Source organism: Bombina bombina, chromosome 4 (assembly GCF_027579735.1).
Source record: "Bombina bombina isolate aBomBom1 chromosome 4, aBomBom1.pri, whole genome shotgun sequence".
NCBI lineage: Eukaryota > Metazoa > Chordata > Amphibia > Anura > Bombinatoridae > Bombina > Bombina bombina.
Window position 1 is genome coordinate 491829970 of NC_069502.1, and position 22414 is coordinate 491852383.

The window sequence follows — 22414 nt, forward strand, 5'->3', positions numbered from 1 at the left end:
AGACCTTAGGGTAGAATCAAACTGTTTAAATATTAGTAAAATGGATATTGAAGAAATAACGAAGCAGGTTGCACAGGTGTTACTGCCTCAATTTGATCTGATTAAGGTAGAACTTAGCACGCTTGTTTCTGAAATTAAAAATTTCTCATCTAGGCTCACAGAAGCGGAATCTAGAAAATCTGAAGTTGAGGATCTAGTGTTTAAAACGGACCAAATAAGTCAACAACATAGTAGTAAAATTAATGACCTTAGTGATAAAGTAGAGGAGCTGGAGGATAGAACACGCCACAATAATCTAAGGATTATTGGATTGCCTGAAAGTGATTGTTATCAGGACCTAATCTCTTTTGCTGCTAATACACTTCCACAACTATTGGGGATTCAGCAGCATAACATAGCAGTAGAAAGAGCACATCGCACAGGTAAATCTAGGAACACAACAGAAAACTCAGTACAGAAACATCCTATTATAGTGAAATATCTGAATTTCCAAGACAAGATCAGTATTCTTAGAGCTTACATAAAAATGCAAACACTAGTAATAGACCAACACAGAATTTTACTATTCCAAGACTTTTCATTCCAGACAGCAAGCAAGCGAAAAACTATGTCACCACACTGTACCACCTTAATTAATTTGGGACTACCGGCTAGATTAGTATACCCAGCCATAATTAAATTATATGCTGACAATGAGGTAATTGTACTAAGAACTCCACAAGAAGCTAAGAGCTATGTAGACAAATATAAAGGAGACCATTAGACAAGATAAGAGAAGAATGGAGAAAAGAACCTTCGGGTTCATATGTCATTATCATATACAAGCTAGAGATGTTGTTTTATGTAATTACGTGCTTTTTTTTCCTTTTTTTTTCTTTTATCAGTTTTACAGCACTTCACAAATATACATATAATCTCTGGTATAATATATTTAAAGTGGAGGATAAGGCTGTGATACTGTCCTATACATATGAATGTTTTCTACTATATAGCTACTGTTCCTTTGTTATGTATATAGCACATGAAAAATGCACCCATCGACATTGGTACAACAGGATTAAGTTAAATATAGGTTCTTCTCTATGGTGGGTTAGTAATATTTTTTTTCGATGTATCATACTTCAAATTCTTACATATAACCCCTGGTATAGTTTGTTTAAGGCTAGGGACAAAACTGGGAAATTATTTTGTGTATATGAGTATATGTTGCAATATAGCATGTGTCCCCTTAGCTACACGTCATATGAAAAATGTATTCACAAATATAGGCACAATATATTTAAGCCCTGGGTCGGCAACATTCACCATTCTTGGTGGCAGTTAAATATATTGGGTTGCGGGGGGGGAGACGAGTGGTGGGAGGCAATGTGCCCCTCTCTCCCTTTTTCCCCCCTTTTTTTTTTTCTCTCTCTCTTTCCCCTTTTTTCACGTATATTATACTCCTAAGTTAAAATGCCACAACTAAAATTGATATCCTGGAATGTGGGCGGCATTTCTAGTCCAATGAAAAGGAAAAGAATCCTAACATATCTTAAGAAATTTAAAGCAGATATTATCCTATTACAAGAAACACATCTCACAGCAATAGAACACAAGAAACTACAAGCTAACTGGATTCAGGAAGTGATTTTTACACCCTGTAGCTCCAGAAAAAGAGGAGTAGCAATTCTTATAAGAAAAGGGTTAAACTACCAGATTATCTCCAAACAGATAGATTTAGAAGAACGTTTTATTATTATTAAAATTAAAGTTGAATCTCTCTTATATCTTATATATATACTGTATGTAACGTTTACGGTCCTAATAAAGTGGATATATCTTTCTGGGAAGCTCTGAAGTTGAAATTATTTGAATATGTGGACACAAACATGGTAGTAGCAGGAGACTTTAATATGGTTTACAATAACATTGATAGATTCCAGACTACAAAACAAAGAATCCCCAGGGTCTCTCAAAAAGCAGTCAAGATTCTTAAATCTGTCTGTAGAGTGCTTAAGATAAGGGATATCTGGAGGCAATTATACCCTAATTCTAGAGAGTATACATATGAGTCCAAACAATATAGGTCATATTCTCGCATTGACTTTTTTCTGGCCTCAGACAGTCTGTTCAGAGGCGAGATAAAAACGCAAATCGGGGACTTCACCATCTCAGATCACGCTCCTATATTTCTAGAATGTGGATTTGATAATAATACATATCAAACAACTACAGGCTATTCTTTTCCGCGATATTTATATAATGACGCCAATTTTAGGAAATACATTATAGATAGGTGGCATGAGTATGCAATACAAAACTTTGCATATAACAATAAACCTGAGATTTATTGGGAAACAGCTAAAGCGGTGATTAGAGGTGAAATAAAAAATTATATGTCTAAACTTAGGGCAAGAGCACGTCTAAGGGAAACAGAACTCTCTAACTGGCTCAGGAATGCATATAATGCCTATATAGGGGCACCCACATCGATTAATTGGCAGAAATACATCAAAGCGAAACAGGAATGGGACTCAGCTAGTTTACAGAAAGCAACCCGGCAAGATTTAAACCAAAGAGCTAGTTACCATAGATATGGCAGTAAAATAGGTAAGCTTTTAGCTAATTGCGTCAAAGTATGTAAATATCAGAAAACCATTAAGTCTGCTATAGTAGACGGTATTCGAGTCACTGAAGCAGAAGCAATCAAAAAAGGTTTTGTTAGCTTTTTTAAAAAACTGTACTCTGCCCCACAGATAGATAGTCAAAATAAAGATCGGTTCTGGGGAAACATTTCCCTCCCAAAACTAACTTCGGATGAAGTAGTCAATTTGAATTTACCTATCACTTCGACAGAAATCTATCTAGCAGTAGATAAACTAAAATTGGATAAAGCCGCCGGCCCGGATATGTTACCAGCCGAATTTTATAAGATTCTTAGGGAGGAGATGAATGCCCCATTGGTAAAGTTATTTAATCAGTACTTTTGTAATGATGGGGTCCCCTCTTCCTACTTCGTAGCATCCAGAATTGTACTTGTTCCAAAAAAAGAGAAGGATCCAGAAGCGTTGGACTCATATCGTCCCATTTCACTGCTAAACGCAGATTATAAAATCTATACAGCAATCCTAGCTAATAGACTTAAGGGGATCCTCGGCTCCTTGATACATGTGGACCAGGTCGGTTTCATGTTACATCGAAACCCCACGGCTAGTATTCGTAAAATCTTACTTCTTTTAGATTTTTTCCGACTAGAATGCACAAATAGGCGAATAAAACCAGCAATCCTTTCGCTAGATGCCCAGAAGGCATTCGATTCGATTACCTGGGATCATCTTTTCTTTACTATGAGACAATTTGGCTTTAGTGGAAACTATCTAAACTGTATCAAAGCTTTATACACAAATGCCTCTGCAATGCTGTTGGTAAATGGAATACCTACTGAAACCTTTCATATTCGGACAGGTACTAGACAAGGCTGCCCGATCTCACCCCTCCTTTTCAACCTCGCAATTGAGCCATTGGCAACTATGTTAAAAAAGCATCTAGAAGGGATTTTGTTAGGAGATAAATACCTTAAACTATTACTATATGCAGACGACCTATTATTATTTCTTAACAATCCTGAATCCGAGATCCCAACTCTATTGGAAATAATTAATACATTTGGAACATTTTCAGGATATAAAATAAATGCAGCAAAATCAGATCTATTATGGATAACAAAAGCTGCAAACAATGGCTATATTCCACCTTTTAAAATAGCGGATTCATATATTACGTATCTGGGTATTAAGATCAGTACCGATCCGGCAGAATGGTACTCTCTGAATTTTACTCCGTTGTTAAATAAAATACAGATAGAGCTTAGAAATTGGGCAAAATTCCCTCTGTCAATGACGGCAAAAATTAACTTGATAAAAATGATTACTTTACCTAAATTGATGTATTTAATGCAAAATATTCCAATTCCAATAACAAAATTTGATCTTAAGAGCTTAAATAGCTCTATTAGATTGTTTATTTGGGGTAGTGGTAAAAAGCGCATAGCTTTGCAGAAGTTGTCACACCTAAGACAATACGGGGGTCTAGCGTTACCAAATTTTTGTAGCTACAATATAATATGTCTGGCAAAGGTAGCTATGGACTGGCTTACTGGGGGGAACTATGTGGCGTCATTAGAAATAGAACAAAAACTTGTCTTGCCATATGATTTACAGGCACTACTACATTGCCCGATTAAGAAACTACCATACATGGTTAAAAATAAACTCACTTTGTTTCATATCATCAAAGCCTGGCAGGGTATGAAGATCAGTATGAACGATGACCCGCTGATCTCGAATTTAGTCCCTATTTCAGGGAACCCTTGTTTCCCACCAGGTATCAAGAGTCAAATGTTTAATAAATGGGCTATGCTAGGACTCAAATATCTATCTCAGTTTAGGGACCCAGAAACTACCCGGGTGTACACATTCTCAGCACTTAGAGACCAGTTCCAACTTAACAACACAGAATTTTATGGTTATCTTCAAGTTCGCCACTGGTATAATGAAACCATTAAAAACTGTATCAGGGAGTGGGTACACCCGGGTATTAAAATGGGGCTCGCTCTTTTTAAAGCGGGTAAACGGTCAATTAGTTATTGGTATCGGATGGTACAAACAGAGACCTGGGAAATAAACATATTAGAGATATCTGAAAAGTGGACTAAAGATATTCAAAATATGGACCCACATAAAATAAAACAGAGTATAATTTCGGTAGAACATGCAACTCTTTCCGCAACATGGCGAGAATCACAGTTTAAAATCTTGAACCGTATATATATACCACCGGCCACTTTAAATAGATGGTATGGGAATGTCTCAAACCTGTGCCCTCGATGTAGTTCCATTAGTGCCGACCTGGTCCACATGTTCTGGAGCTGCCCCAAGATCCAGCAATTTTGGCAGCGAGTACAGTTTTGGATGAATAGATTATTCAATTTACAGATACATATAGAGGTACAACATATCTTCTTTTTGGTTAATTTGAGAGATCTTGGGGAATATGTCCCTAATATTGATTTTATTAATACAGTAATCCTGGGAGGCAGATATCTCATCTTAAAAAACTGGAAAGCCACTAGGGAACCTACAATTAACAATCTAACTTTCTTACTTCATGCCCAATATCAAATAGAACATATTGATAGCCTCAACCAGGGAACCAACTATCAAGATAGATTTGAACACAAATGGCTAGAATTTATTAGGAGATATAGAAATAATATATAATTACAATTGAAACCCGCCGATGTATTCTGTCCCCCTTGTTTCCCCCTCCCTTTTTTTTTTTTTTTTCTCTCTCCTCCTTTTTACTTTCCCCCTCCCACACTCCCCCTGAACAACTTGTCCTAACCCCCCCCCTTTTTTTTTTCCTTATTAAGGTTGGTCTACAGAATATGATACAGTATAGGTAAGATTAGTGAAACGCTAAGTTAATTTTTGGTAGTAACTTTAATTTAAATATATAAGAATGCTTATTCCTTTTCCAGTATCTTCTGAATTCAAAGTTTAGAAAAGGTTGAGGTTCGTTTCGGTTTTTATTTTCTTTTTTTTCTTTTTTATTATCAGGCCTGTGTTCTACATGAATAAAATTAAGATTATGTATAGTAGCAGAATTAAAACACTGTTATTTAATAAGAGACATGGATGACTATGCTTTGTAATATATTATTATATTTATGTGGAAACGACATGTTTACTTTGTATATGTCTTGTGAACCTCAAACAATAAAAATAAAATTAAACATATGATGTCAAAGTCAGCAGGAATGGTTGTAGATATTTGTCCACATATTCCCCAAATTTTTCCGTCATGCTGCCTATCCCCGAGACTATAGGTCTCCCTGGGGGACATTTTATATTCTTGTGTAATTTCGGCAGAATATAAAAGACAGGCATAACAGGAGTAAGTCGACTAAGCTCCTAAATATCTGATGAAATATATGGTAAAGTAAAAGTGACAGCATGACTGCAACCTTATAACTTTGGATGGATATTTGCTAACCTGTTGCTAACCTTTTGAGTGCTGATAAGAGAGCGCCTGTGTTACCCTGCGAAGTATAAACCTGAAAAATTAGGGACTGCTTTGTGAGGACTATCTGAAACATTGCATAAGAAGCATGAGTTTTCAATTATTATCACTTGTGGCAGCTTTGTTTTCAACTGGTATGGAATAATACACATGAATATGCAGAGCAATCACTGAGTGGAGAGTGTTTTGAGGATAAAATATCTGGTACATCTTGGTATTTGGTATTTGGTTTCGCCTAACAGCTTTGTGGAAGCCTGGTTCTAAGTGCCAGTACAGCTGATACCTTTGGGAAACAATCCTCATTCACAGAATCAATTGTAGACCGATGACGATCATACTGCTCCTCCTTCAGTAACGTCACACGCTCAGATAGCGCCACACACTTTGAGCAGTCTTTGTGGAAACAGAGGAATAAGACGCCAAAGTTAAGTGTTTTCTTTTATTTAAATTACATAATTTATGACCGAGTTAACAGCAGGAATTGCTGTGGTTTGCTTCACGCTTGTCATTCAAGACTCTCTGGAATATGTTACCTGGTTCATACTGGAATAGACTTACATTCATTTGCTGGGTATAATTTGAAAGCAATATAGGTTGATAGCCTTTTTGTATGCTTGTATGTATTTACCAGTGCTGACTCGTTTCAGATGTACATATATAAAAAAAAAAATTGTGCAGTATATACATTGTATTTTAGGCATTTGCAGCATGCGTATGCTTAGGTAGCTTATACCCTGACCTGTTGCCCTTTACCATTATTATTGTGGTGTTTATGTATATATGGTGTTCACTTTATATGATTTGGCTAAGCTACAAACAATGATCCACTAAACGTGATGTGGGATAATAAATTTATTTAATTTTATTGTTTTCTGTGTGCCTGTGTTTTTCCCTTACTTTTTCAGAATATTAATATATGTTCTGGGATACATTCTCTCTGTAAAGCCTATTATATATCTATATATATATATATATATATATATATATATATATATATATATATATATATATATATATATATATATATATATATATATATATATATATATATATATATATATATACACACACAGCAATCACTCCTCTAAAGTTGCTGATATAGTTGATCAGGTAAGATTTGCTTCCAATTAATTTAAAATGATTGGCCGTGGAAGTTAATTTAGTGATTCTAACATGGTGTTCCTGCACTGGATATATTTTAGATATCTTACTTTATGGTCTATTCTCAAGGTTTTTAGTATATTTACCAGTGTGTTCTGTATATTAAACACATTGCTCAGTCTCCTAAAATCTCTCAATGTAATAACCCTAACTTTAACTGTTAAACATAATAAAGTTTATTTACCACCACTAATAATCCTTACAGCTAAAAATTAACCACACTTCATTTTTAACTGAGAAAGATTACTACCATATTGAACTTTATTGGTAAACACCAACATAACTAGCCTCATGCCAGCAACAGTCAGTGCATTTTATACTAACATTTTGTACTAGGACTCTATAAAACCTGATCTTGACAGCTTCTGGTTATTACTCATTTGATGTAAAATATTGTGGGTTTGAATTCCAATGAAGGCTGGTATCTGAATCCTAATGAATTCAGGTATCTGTGCACTTTCCTGTCAGGCTACTTAAGAAAAGATACATAACTTTTGTCCATTATGTTCTTGCCACAAATCCCTGGCTTCACAACAGTGTTTAAAACTTACATTTTCCTATAATGCAACTTCTCTTTGTAAAACTGTAAAATTGAGAATATTATTATTAAGTCATACATAATTGTATATTTCTGTTCACAGTTGAGTACTCTGGATGTAAATTATCAGTGAAATGAAATGTTTTACACTTACAGTATGAATACCTAATCCATTCAGCATGTAAAGTACATCTTCAGTGGCAACATTCCCTGTTGCACCATTTGCATAGGGGCAGCCACCTAATCCAGCAACTGCACAATCTACAACATTAACCCCCATCTAAAAAAAAAATAAAAAATGAAAGTCAAGTTAACAAAATAAGATCATTCAATACATACAGTACTTAATTTTGACATAGCAAAGGGAACATATAAAAACCAGATTCCTAGTGGTGGGTTATTACTTGCCATTTAGAAGTCTTCTTTTACCATAGCCTGTATATCCCCATCTTTATACTGGCCTCATGGGCTAGCTTGGTTATACAGTGACTTATATAACAGTAAAGAGGCAAATGCAAATAACTTATTTTTTTATTGTCACTTTTGCACTTGCTTGACACAAATATGTATATATTTATTTTAACATGATTTTTATTAGAGTTTAACATACAAAAATTACAAAGGGATTTAGAAAATGATAGAATAATGTCAGAGATACAATACATTAGTACTTGTCAACATTTTCCTGATATACAAATATTTGCATCTGCATACTGTACACTAAAGCAGATGAAAAAATATAAGTAAGTATATATATATATATATATATATATATATATATACAGGCAGTCCCCGGGTTACGTACAAGATAGGGACTTTAGGTTTGTTCTTAAGTTGAATTTGTATGTAAGTTGGAACAGGCACTTTTATTAGGTGAAACTCTAGCCAAACATTTTTTTTTGTTTTGGATAGCATAGGATAAAGTTTGTTTTGCTATCTGTGCCCCTGTTCAGAAAATTTCACATCACTTTCTGTCCTTGTGACAATTGGATTTTCAGTATTTTGTATTTTCCTGGAAAGAAGGATTGTCGATAAAGCTCTATTTTCTCTGTATGTAAGTACGAGTTGTACTTAAGTCGGATGTCTGTAACCCGAGGACTGCCTGTATATATAAAAGTATAAAATATATAAGTATAACAACTCATGACAAGGGTATGGTGACCACGTATATAGGTTAGTACCTATCTAAACAATTGCTTTGTTTTGTTTATTCAAGCTGAAAACTGACAACATCTACATCAGATTAATCATAGAAAAATAAAGTTAAGACAAGGTCAAGGAAAAAGAAAAGAATAAATAAGTAAAGAATAGTAAGAGAAAAAGAATAATGTAATCGGACCACATGAATCCCATAGGACCGTCCTTCCTTCCTTTACAGCGGAGGAGGTACTTTTGGACGTTGTAGGCTTTTGTAACTAATTCTAATATATTGAAAAGTGTCTATGTTCTCTGTTGAATATGTATATATTTAAATGGGCAGTTAAGTCAAACTTTTGTTATGAATGTTCTCTAGGTATCCTTTGTTGAAGAGCATACTTGCAGTAATAGTCTACTTGGACCTAGCTGGTGATTGTTGGCTGCACAAATATGCCTCTTATGGTCTCACCCAATGTGTTCAGCGAGCTTCCGACAGTGCATTCCTGCTCCTGGGCCTACTTTTCAACAAAGTAAATATATGTATACACATATAAATACATATTTACACATATATATATATATATATATATATATATATATATATATATATATATATATATATATATATATATATATATATAAAGTTAAAAAAAGGCAGCACTCACCGGTGTTTGAAAAATAAAAATTAACTTTTAATGTATCATTTAAAATACAAAGGGAAATTGCATGACGTTTCGGTGCTGTACTGGCACCTTTATCAAATGTTCTCAAAGTAGAGACAATCCCAAGGTCAGTCCATCCTCAGAGTGTTGTCCAACACCGAAAAGTAAAAACCTGTCTAACTGCAGCTCTTATATACCCTGTAAGATGATAAAATGCCAAACACCTGAGGGCTTGTGTACGTGCACGTCTCGAAAAAGCAACCACTACACAATATTAGTATCCGCCTCTGTTCACGTAATGGATCGCATGGCTAATTTGCATATCAGCTGATGCAGTGAAGTAGTGACGTCCATGGGGGCATGTAGGTCGACGTGTCAATTCGTATGCTTGAAGATGAAACACTGATATCGGCACATGAAGAGATTATTGTAACACTGTTGCGTGTTAAAACAGATTTGCACAGCTTCATGCTCCACTCACTGCGGATGATTCCGTAACAAAAACATATCAAGTCATGTTTGCATAACACATAATGTAGACACATCACAAGCCACATGTAACAATACCAACTCCTTTTATCAGAACATATCCAAGTGAATTAATGTGACAATGTAACTCACGCAAAAGAAAATACTCAGTAGGGAGTCTGACGCATGGTCATAAGCACTCTTTTGTGCCTCTAGGAGAACTTGCTCCATCTTCATGCCCCACTTGTAGCGGGTGACACCCAATATCAGAAATCATACACCCAGTAGATATATAGTGCAACTGGTAAAGAACCGGTGGTAATGAAAGGCATTGTATAATTAGAATGTAGGGTCGTGTCCAGATGGTATTAGGGATGGCCAGCAAAATATAAAAAAAAGACTGCAGTTAGATCAGGTATGAAATGATGATGATGGCACACAGCATCGAGTGTAGGAGATAAGAGTCACATGACAATATAGACATAATCATAATTGTTCAACCCAAGAATGGGCCAAAGTCCAATCTAATTTTAAGACCTTTGGGAGATACTGTATCCAACATATATATCTATCTTGACTCCAATTGTAACAACAATTTTGCATGATCACCTCCTCTTATTTGCGGGGAGATGTGATCAATGATCATGCTTCGTAAACTGGACAGATTGTGTTTGTGTGTTACAAAATGTTGTGCCACAGGGAGATCAGATTTGCCATTTTTTAATGCCTCTCTTATTGAGCATCGATGGTTGGCCATTCTATCTCTGAAGGACGTGGTGGTTTTTCCAACGTAAAACAGAGAACAAGGACACATAAGGATATAGATAACATATGTGCTGCTGCATGTCAATCTGTGTCTGATGGTGTAGCATTTGTTTTTATGGGGGTGGCGAAAAGAGCCCCCCACATGCATGCTATTACATGTCACGCAATCACCACAACTAAAACAACCCGTCTTGCTTGTTTTTAACCATGTCTCCCGTTGATAGCTTTGTTTGTTGTCAGTCTTAACCAACATGTCTCTAATATTCCTGGCTCTACGATACACTACTCTCGCAGGTTTCTGTCTCTAATTGGCAAGATTTTTATCAGTCCCCAATATGTCCCATTGTTTCTGTATGGATTGACGATTGATCTGATGTCTAGGGGTATAAGTGGTGATAAAATTAAGTTGGTCTGTAACAACAGGATATCTAGACGTTGAAGATAACAACATTGATTGTGTATAATTCTCCAATTTGTTTCTGGTAGTCAGAATGTTTTTCTTGTCATGTCCTCTTTCGGCTAGTTTTTCACACATCTGGTCTAATTGCATTTTAAGTAATTCAGGTTCAGAATTGTTACGAATGACCCTTATGAGTTGAGAAGATATAACCTCCATTTTCTGATGTTGTGGATGAAAGCTGGATGCTAATAAAAAGAGAGTTACGATCAGTGGACTTTGAAAATAAAGAAGTACCTAGTTTAATACCCTGTATGTGATCTTTTTTGAAAATATTTAAATCCAAATAATGAATCTGATTATAATCATGCTCCATTTTGAACCTAATTGGTGTATCTGCATTATCCAGGTCCTATTTTGGGATGCGACATCGGTTTCATTATTTCAATCTCATACCATAGCATATAGATATTAGCGTAAACAGGGGCCATATTCGACCCCATGGCTGTACCCGCTGTCTGTAGATAATAGGAATTCTCAAACGAGAAATAATTTTTAGTTAAACATTGATCCATGAGTTCCAATAGGAACTCAATTGGTGGGCCCTTATAATGCACATTATAGGTGTCCATAGACCTAACAGCCTCCAAACCACCATCATGAGGGATGACAGTATAGAGGCTGTCCACATCCATAGTCACCAATATGTCATTTGTGTCAATCTTATCAAAAGTATTTAGTTTCCTAATCAGAGTGGAAGAATCCAATAAGTAGGAGAATTAGTTTTGTACCACTGGTTGTAGTTGGAAATCAACATATTTGGCTATTCCTGAGAATAAAGATTCCCTGGCAGAGACAATCGGTCTACCCGGTGGACAAGAAATAGATTTATGGATCTTAGGTAACAAGTATAGAATCGGGGTTTTAGGATGATCAGTGGTTAAAAACTCACTCTCCTATGGAGTAATGTAAATCATCTGTAGGGCCTGGTTAATGAGTTGGTCAACACTTTTCTTAAATTGATGTGTAAGATTAGAGGGCAGTTTCTTGTATGTAGAGCTATCAGTCAGTTAGGTCCATGGTCACCAATAATGTGCATTATAAGGGCCCACCAATTGAGTTTCTATTGGAACTCATGGAACAATGTTTAACTAAAAATTATTTCTCACTTGAGAACTCCTATTATCTACAGACAGCGGGTACGGCCATGGGGTCAAATATGGCCCCTGTTTACGCTTATATCTATATGCTATGGTATGAGATTGAAATAATGAAACCGATGTCGCATCCCAAAATAGGATTTTACACAAGATATATTGACGATCTGTTTCTTATATGGAAGGGTGACTCAGACAGCCTTTAAAATTGGGTATAGGACCTGAACAATGCAGATACACCAATTAGCTTCAAAATGGATTATAATTATAATCAGATTCATTTTTTGGATTTAAATATTTTCAAAAAAGATTACATACAGGGTATTAAACTAGGTACTTCTCTATTTTCAAAGTCCACTGATCGTAACTCCCTTTTATTAGCATTCAGCTTTCATCCACAACATCAGAAAATGGGGGTTATATCTTCTCAACTCACAAGGGTCTGCAACTTTCAGCTGTTATCATACAAAAGAGAAATACAGGGTCCATGATTTGATTAGATGTCAAGATAGCGGGGTCATCTACATGCTACAATGCTCCTGTGGGCTTCAATATGTAGGCCAGACATCAAGGACCCTGAAGGATAGAATCCATGAACATCTACTTCTCATCGAGAAACTTAATATGGATACAGCTTTATATCGCAACTTCTCGACCAAACATCAAGGGAACACAAAAGCTCTATCCTTTATGGGGATACAAAAAGTAACGAAGTGCTGGAGAGGAGGCAATTATAATAACAAATTGCGTATTGCCGAATCCAAGTGGATTTTTAACCTCGATTGCCTTTATCCAAAGGGATTAAATAATAAAGAAGACGTCTCACATTTATTTAACATCTTTTGATATCCCCAAGGACTAGCTAGCAGAACAAGCTATATGACGTTCAACATACACGAAGAAGCAACTATATGGCTGTGAAATTCTGTTACCCCTATCCAATACCCTCTCCTTGTGTCCTGGCTCTTAATTGTTATGGTCTATCATTGAATGTTGAGATAAGTATCTTCTAATCTCAAGACAAGAGCATTTTTATGTATCGCTCTGACTGAATCTTTATGGTAGAACTAAAACTATTAGAATTCTAGGAAAGCATAACCCTAGATGATTTACATACGAATAAGTGACACATCAAGATCCTCCCCTCCATTACCTCCTTCTACACATATACAAGTTTGTCTTCTACTCAATCACCCAACCTGGGTGATGTCTCAAGATGGGTATATTACTCTTCCCTCTAAAGATTACAACTAGGGAATAATACTATCCCTAATTGTATTTAGATAGTGATTTTTTATATATACCATTTCTGCTATAGAACCCATTCTGAAAAGTTTGGGAAGCTAACAGAGCCCTGGGATTCTAAGTATATTAGATCTCCTCACGTTTTTTCCAAATAGATTGGGTTTCCTATATCACCACTATTCTATATAGATTTGCCTAGCCAAGTACCTCAATATTAGATTATATTCATTTGCCCACCTAAAAGGGGCAATTCTTCCACTTTTTAAATTAATATGGATTCCTCCACCATAACGATAAAATCAAACTTTTCCCCTCCTTTTCTCTCCCTACTCTTTAGAAGTTAAGTTAATTTAACTTTAGATATAAGACACAATTCACTTGTACACCGCATAAAGTTAGAAGATCAATATTTAGTGTACAACTTAGGTTAGATATTTGTACTTGTTGAGAAACAAATTACTCCATAAGAAATAATTTCAATTTGAAATTACTAAACAACTAGAAATGGTTGATTAAGCAGAGGTGTTTAAACTAAAAAAAGCAGATTGGCTCCACACTAGGATACAACACATCAGTAAGTATCAATACATTTACAACATAACTTGAAAAGATAAATTGGTGATTCTGCAAAAAAAGAAGCTCTCTCCTATTAACAATCCCATTGTCTATAGGGATTGACCTGCATAGAATTAGCCCCCTGTGTTTACACTAATACTGCCGTTTGTTATAGAGACCAATTAGAGATCTGTAGCAAGGAGAGTCACAAAAATATCTAAACATCTAAATATCTATGTAGAATATTTAGATTTCAGCAAAAGACTGTGCTTCTATAACACAAGTTAGATCGAGTTGACTCTGATCTAACACGTTACTCACTTTTTAAGTATCTCTCACTGTAATAAATTCTTACCCAATCAGAGAAACCACTTTCTGTTCATTTTAACATGAATAGAAGACTATGTCTGATATCGCTAATAAGCATCATAATATATAGGATTTCTCTAATTTCTATTCCTTTTTTGTAAAGAACGTCTATAGTAGAACAGTCTAATCACTGATTGAATTAAAATAATCGGTACTGAAGATATTATATATGGTTTTTTGTTAGTATTTTAGGTTTTGACAATACATATGAAAATGTCAGGATAAGAAATGTCGGCATAACACTATGTTTTAAGAAAAGGAAGAATTGAAGCATACACATATTTTATATATTTTATATTTTTCATAACTCGACTAAAGTTTTATTTATTCTTACTAATATTAGCAATATAACATATAGCAATTTCCCCCAGTTGATGATTCATTAAAAACTATAACGAATTGATGATACACCCCTCTATACACATCCTATCACCTCGCGGCCAACAGGTGACGTCACAACCAATGGGAGAGCCGAATTATCGGCACTATCAAAAACAAGAACCGATTAGATCATCAATTAGATGATAGAAGATAAACTACACCGGGTTATCCGCTACATGGATTATAGAAAATAGAACTATACATAATAAAGAAAAATCCGAAACTAGCTGCAATTAACGGCAGCCTTCCCCGACCGGAAGTGACATCACTAATATACGGAAGCTATACTCTTAGGTTTAACAATTTTACAATTTAACAAGGTTTAACTCTTAGGTTTAATACTTATGTAATACACTATCACCATATGAGAGTTCTATCAGAATAGGGACTCTAATAAAGGGATTAATTTTGATCAACATTTAGCAGCGAAACCGGAAGTACTGTAATATTGAACATCCGATCAACTAAAGCCACTAGTAAGTACAATAGTACAATAACCAGTCTTGATAAAGGCCTAGAGGGGCCGAAACGCGTAGACCTTGTACTGGTAAGCCTGATTTTATTGGAGCAAATATTTGTAAACCTGCTACACATTGCTTGCATTTCTTTCTTTCCACAGGTATTTTTTAGTTTATTGTATACACAGTTTAGCTATTTTTCAATATGGGTTCCTCTTCTGTCCTGTGAATTGACCATCCCACATCGGAAGAAAACAGAAAAAAGGTTTTCAACACAATTTGGATCACTTTTTTTCCTTTTTTTTACCAGCATTTTTTGTTTTTGCACCGTTCCACATTTTTTTGAACTACATTCTCTATTTTTTTGAACTACACACTTGATTTCACATTATTTGGATTGTTATTTTGGGACACATTGTTGACACATCTTTGACACATTATTGAGGATTTGTGTTGTGATATAATTTACCACGAGTCAATTCTAGTGATTTATTTTTTGAACACTATTTTTGGACAATATTTTTTGGTCACTATTTTGGTCACTATTTTTGAATATTTGTTTTATCATCCTCTGCAGCATCAGCTTTGTTATCAAGCAATATTTATTGTACTATGTCTATTTAGACCCATCAATATTTTATTATTTTATTGTATTATTTTATTGTATGATTCATGGATCCATGAACTAGGAGTTTTTATCGTCTACATTGCTTTTAACTATTCATTATCTAGTATTGTGTATTAATAAATTCCAGTTGTTAACCTCCACACCTAGCCTCCGTTAGTTGGCGCCTGGTTACTCTATTCTTTTGCAGTTATTTTATCATTGGTGAGAGCTAGGTTTCACCTCTTCCGGGCTTATAGGTGTTAGTTGGCGCTCGAGTAGACACACTTATATATCTTAAAATGCAATTAGACCAGATGTGTGAAAAACTAGCCGAAAGAGGACATGACAAGAAAGAGATTCTGACCACCAGAAACAAATTGGAGAATTATACACAATCAATGCTGTAATCTTTAACATCTAGAGAACCTGTTGTTACCGACCAACTTAATTTTATCACCATTTATACCCCTAGACATCAGATCATTCATCAATCCATACAGAACAGATGGGACATATTGGGGACTGATAAAAATCTTGCCAATTGGAGACAGAAACCTGCAAGAGTAGTGTATCATTGAGCCAGGAATATTAGAGACATGTTGGTTAAGACTGACAACAAACAAATCTGTCAACGGGAGACATGGTTAAAAACAAGCAAGATGGATTGTTTTAGTTGTGGCGATTGCGTGACATGTAATAGCATGCATGTGGGGGACTCTTTTTGCCACCCCCATAAAAGCAAACGCTACACCATCAGACACAGATTGACATGCAGCAGCAAATATGTTATCTATATCCTTATGTGTCCTTGTCCCCTGTTTTACATTGGAAAAAACACCACTTACTTCAGAGATAGAATGGCCAACCATTGATGCTCAATAAGAGAGGCATTAAATACACCCATCTATAAGCTAATAGTAGCACATAATGAGTCACAAACAATGCAGGACATTATATCTAAATGGCAGGGATAGAGGATTCCTGAGGTTACACAAGAACACATCACACATAGTATATCAGCAGTCAGAGCAGCTACTCTGTCCTCGAGCTTACGCAAAACACAAGTAAAATTTCTGCATCAGGCTTACATAACACTCAAAATCCAATCTAAATGGGTTCAGGATGCACTGAATGAGTGTTCCAAGTGTTCGGTCCCTACCCCAGATTTGATACACCTGGTCTGGGATTGTCCTAAGATGCAGAGGTTCTGGGGCAAAGTTAAATTTTGGTTGTCAAAAATACTTAAAACTGACATAACACTAACCGCAGCAAACATACTCTTCTTTCAGGACAACTCCCTACCCTCTAACCACCAAAGATTTCTTAATCTAGTTGTGCTAATGGCCAGGAAACTAATTTTACAATACTGGGCCAAGAATAGGGAACCCCCTTTCAAAAAACTAACTCACGCACTATACCAGCAATTTCTGACAGAACACGCAGACACACAGGGTAATCGCAATGCTAGAATAAAATTATTCATAAACAAGTGGGAACCATACCTACTATACTTGCCGGGAGGTCTAAGGGAAAAACTGCTACGCCCCTTTCAACATTCTAAATTTATGCTCAATGAAAACCTACATGGTCATTAGTGCCTACCGGGATCTGAACCTGACGCTTGACGGACCATGACTGACTTACTGGATGGGTTGCTACTTGAATAAGTAGACCTGAGTTTTGAGACCACGCTCATCCGCCGAAGCATATTTATTTAACCAATGGCATTTGCATTGTTTATGTTAACTGTTGGCACCACTACAGCTATTTATCTCCCTGATTATTGTCCTCATATGTTACCAACTTACTTGGAAGGCCTGAGCATGCACGAAAATACTTGACTGTAAGATGAAGCCTACATTAGTGTTAATAAGTATCTCATTTATTGTGCTGTCAGGGCCTCAAGTACGCTCTTTGACACATGCTGATTTACCCAGCGCTACTACGCCTTTAGTCTCATTAATATTAGTTGCTGTTAATTGTTATTGTTTTATGTTATTTGTTGTTTTGTTTATTTAAATGTAATATATGAGGCTTGGCTGCTTCACATGGCTCAAGACAATACTTTTGGACTCAAAGCAGATTTAAGTACATTGATAAGACGGTATATTGTTGCCTTTAATATGCACTATGATGATTGCTATTGTGAAATGCTATGTGGTGCTGTCCAAGTTCCTCTTTAAAAATTTCAAAAATAAAGTTTAAAAAAAAAAAAAAAAAAGATAGGCATTTTGTAACACACAAACACAATCTGTCCAGTTTACGAAGCATAATCATTGATCACATCCCCCCGCAAAGAAGAGGAGGTGATCGTGCAAAATTGTTGTTACAATTGGAGTCAAGATGGATATATATGTTGGATACAGTATCTCCCAAAGGTCTTAATATTAAATTGGACTTTGGCCCATTCTTGGGTTGAACAATTATGATTATGTCTATATTGTCATGTGACTCTTATCTCCTACACTCGATGCTGTGTGCCATCATCATCATTTCATACCTGATCTAATTGCAGTCTCTTTTTTATACTTTGCTAGCCAGCTCTGATACCATCTGGATGTGACCCTACATTCTAATTACACAATACCTTTCATTACCACCGGTTCTTTACCAGTTGCACTATACATCTACTGGGTGTATGATTTCTGATATTGGGTGTCACCAAGTGGGGTATGAAGATGGAGCGAGTTCTCCTAGAGACACAAAAGAGTGCTTATGACCATGCGTCAGACTCCCTACTCAGTATTTTCTTTTGCGTGATTTACATTGTCACATCAATTTGCTTGGATATGTTCTGATAAAAGGACTTGGTATTGTTACATGTGGCTTGTGATGTGTCTATATTATGTGTTAAGCAAACATGACTTGATATATTTTTGTTACGGAATCATCCGCAGTGGAGTGGAGCATGAAGCTGTGCAAATCTGTTTTAACATGCAACAGTGTTACAATAATCTCTTCATGTGCCGATATCCGTGTTTCATCTCCAAGCATACAAATTGACACGTCGACCTACACGCCCCCATGGACATCACTACTTCACCGCATCAGCTGATATGAAAATTAGCCATGCGATCCATTACGTGAACGGAGGCGGATACTAATATTGTGTAGTGGTTGCTTTTACGCGACGTGCTAGACAGCAAGACGTGCACGTAGACAAGCCCTCAGGTGTTTGGCATTTTATCATCTTACAGGCTATATAAGAGCTGCAGTTAGACAGGTTTTTACTTTTCGCTGTGGGACAAAACTCTGAGGATGGACTGACCTTGAGATTGTCTCTACTTTGGGAACATTTGATAAAGGTGCCAGTACAGCACCGAAACGTCATGCAATTTCCCTTTGTATTTTAAATGATACATTAAAAGTTAATTTTTATTTTTCGAACACCGGTGAGTACTGCCTTTTTTGAAATTTGTGAATATTTGATATTTGCACCCCGGTAGCTGCTGGTTTTTATGTTAGGTCTGCAATACCCTTTGGGACTTTATATATATATATATATATATATATATACAAACATTCACATCTTTAGACATCTATATGTATATATCTCAATGTTAAAGACCTTTGCAACCTTTTCTTTTTTCTAACACCCAAGATCTCATATCTTAGAGCATTTATAACTTTTGTGTGTATATTTTTAAAATATTGTTTATTAGACAGTGTTATTACGAGTGTGTGTATTATGTAATGTATTTTTATTTTTGGAAAACAGTTAACCACAGCTCTGAGATCGTGGTAAACATTCTAGTGTAATTTTCGCTCAACTTGTAATATGAGTGCAATTTAAACGGAGCGCAAACGATCACGAAAACCCTTGCAAAATAATTTGTGCTCCACTTGTAATCTAGCCCTAAATGATAAGTGTGTGTGTGCACACCTGTGTTTGTGTGTGTGAGTGTGTGTTTGCACGCCTTTGTGTGTATTTGAGCGTGTATGTACATATAATGCTATCTGCACTGACAGTCTCAATGGATATTGAAATAAAAGAAAAAGAAAATGTATTGCAAAGTTGTTTTACTATACATAATTAAATATTTTAAATTACATTTTCTAATTCAGTTCTCTTTAATTCCAACTCAGGCCTAGATTCCATAGATGTGGTAAATTTCGGACACTGGTGATAAAAACATTTTATATCACCACCAGTTTCCAAACATTACCACTTCGATGAAAACTAGGCCCCAGTAAATTACTCTTATTAATGTGACAAATAGCTTTAAAATTAATTGTAAAAATGAGCACCTATATAAAAAAAAATTAAATGACAGCTGAAATCAAATTATTGTCACTAGCAACATCTTACCTGTAATGCTGTAAGGATATTGGCAAGAGCCTGTCCATATGTGTCATGACAATGAACAGCCAGGGCGCCTGTAGGAACTTCCTTTATAACAACATCAAGCATTTTCCTCATGTTGCCAGGGGTTCCAATTCCAATTGTGTCTCCTAATGAAATCTCATAGCAACCCATACTGTACAACCTTTTTGCAATCTGGATCACAAAACAAAAATACAAATGTATAGTCAGTCTTTCGTCTTAGCATTTGCTCAGAAAAAATGCAAATCATTAAATTTAATAGAAATAAAAATAACTGGTGTTAAACCCACTGCTCTAATTGTTATTGACTAAAATAGTAGTATGTGTGTATCAATAGTCACCTTCTCAAATTAAAATATGGAATTGGAATTTCTGACATCTGTTCAGAACTATTAATACTCTTCATGAAAAAGATTCCTATAGCTTCGTAGTCGATATGTAAACATTAGTAGGTATATAAACACGACTAAGAGCCAGTTGCAATGAAACACTGTCTATTTTTGCATTTGATACCCTATGTCTTAAATGAACAGGAAAGGAATTGTAAAATGCATGCCTTAATTCATTAGGGCAAGCAATGTTTGCATTGTCAGTGCTGTAACTTTATGTGTTTAACCCCTGCAATGTGGTTTGCTTGGAGTCATATGTTTAGCAGTTGCGAAGCTGAGCACATCCTATGATTGCTGGGGTTGTGCTTCCGCTGCTGCCATTTGGTTCACATGCTGTTTCCTGCTTGGGGACAATAGTTCTGTGCAGACTCCAGTAGGTCAGTGGTGCCTATGATATGGTGGTACTATGGTGGGGGATCTCAGAAGAGGAATCGTAGAGTACCATTGGGGGTGTAAAGAAAAAAGGATAGGATTTATTAGGGTGATTAGAATGAGGGTGTATTAGGTAAGGGAATGATTGATTTAAGAGATTATAGTAAAGGGGTTAAGTAGGGAAGAAGTAGTTTTGGTATGGGCAAACTAATTAAGGTGGGAGTGGTATTTAGTTAATTATTGTAGAAGTAATAAGGGTGGTAATGGTACTAAGGGTAGTGGGGTTAGATTAGCAGTAATTAGGGTAAAAGTTATAGATAGGTCTTATGAAAAGTTAAAATGACCAGAGTGTGTTGTTATTCCTTGTGATGCTGGTTGCAATGATTGAGAATGTGAGAATCCCACAGATAGGGGGAGGGCTCTTGCAGTGGTATATTATGCAGGTATTTTGCAGTAGTATTTTGGCAGATAGTCAGCATGGGTGTTAATGATAATAGGGGCTTGGTAAGGTGTTACTGCGGTGAGAGTGGGATAGTTTAGGATTCATGACAGCAAGTGGTTAAATTGCCCATAGGATATCAGCATTTATATTAATTGTAATAAACCAATGCTTTATAGTTGATTCATTAGTTAATAGCATGACAGGGAAAGAGTTCATTTTCCTTGTCCCTAGTAGCATAAGTAGACCTTTAGTGTATTATGTCTACAGATAGAAACAGAACAATTGTGTTTTGTGATTTCCACATGAGACCATTCAGACCTGATTTGTTTAAAAAACAGTATGTAAGCTTCTGGATCAGTGAACAATATTGCCTTAAATAATATTTAACAGCATTTGTGTTTTATATAATTTTATAGTACTAATTTGCATACACAAATAAAACTGGTATGTTATAGGAATTTCAAAACCATACTAAAGGTGCCCCCCCCCCCCCAAAAAAAAAAAACACAAACAATTGGGGAACCTCTATTCTAACAATTAAAGCTTTTTTTATTTTATTTAGTCAGATTTGAAACTACTTTTCAAATTTACAGCTAGATTTAGAGTTCGGCGGTAGCCGTGAAAACCAGCGTTAGAGGCTCCTAACGCTGGTTTTAGGCTACCGCCGGTATTTGGAGTCAGTGATTAAAGGGTCTAACGCTCACTTTTCAGCCGCGACTTTTCCATACCGCAGATCCCCTTACGTCAATTGCGTATCCTATCTTTTCAATGGGATCTTTCTAACGCCGGTATTTAGAGTCGTTTCTGAAGTGAGCGTTAGAGCTCTAACGACAAAACTCCAGCCGCCTGAAAAAAGCAGGAGTTAAGAGCTTTCTGGGCTAACGCCGGTTTATAAAGCTCTTAACTACTGTACTCTAAAGTACACTA

At 35.8% G+C, this 22414-nt stretch overlaps 1 protein-coding gene across 1 annotated transcript in view; it reads right to left on the minus strand.

The window, feature by feature from the left end:
- Positions 1-6156: 6156 nt before the first annotated feature.
- HMGCLL1 (3-hydroxymethyl-3-methylglutaryl-CoA lyase like 1) overlaps positions 6157-22414 on the minus strand; it is a 232133-nt gene continuing 215875 nt past the window's right edge. Inside the window, exons 8-11 of the mRNA XM_053711968.1 lie at positions 20270-20458; positions 7914-8039; positions 7773-7804; positions 6157-6343 (exon numbers count right to left, since the gene is read on the minus strand). Coding sequence (XP_053567943.1) covers positions 6157-6343; positions 7773-7804; positions 7914-8039; positions 20270-20458 — 534 coding nt within the window. The remainder of the gene's footprint in view (positions 6344-7772; positions 7805-7913; positions 8040-20269; positions 20459-22414) is intronic.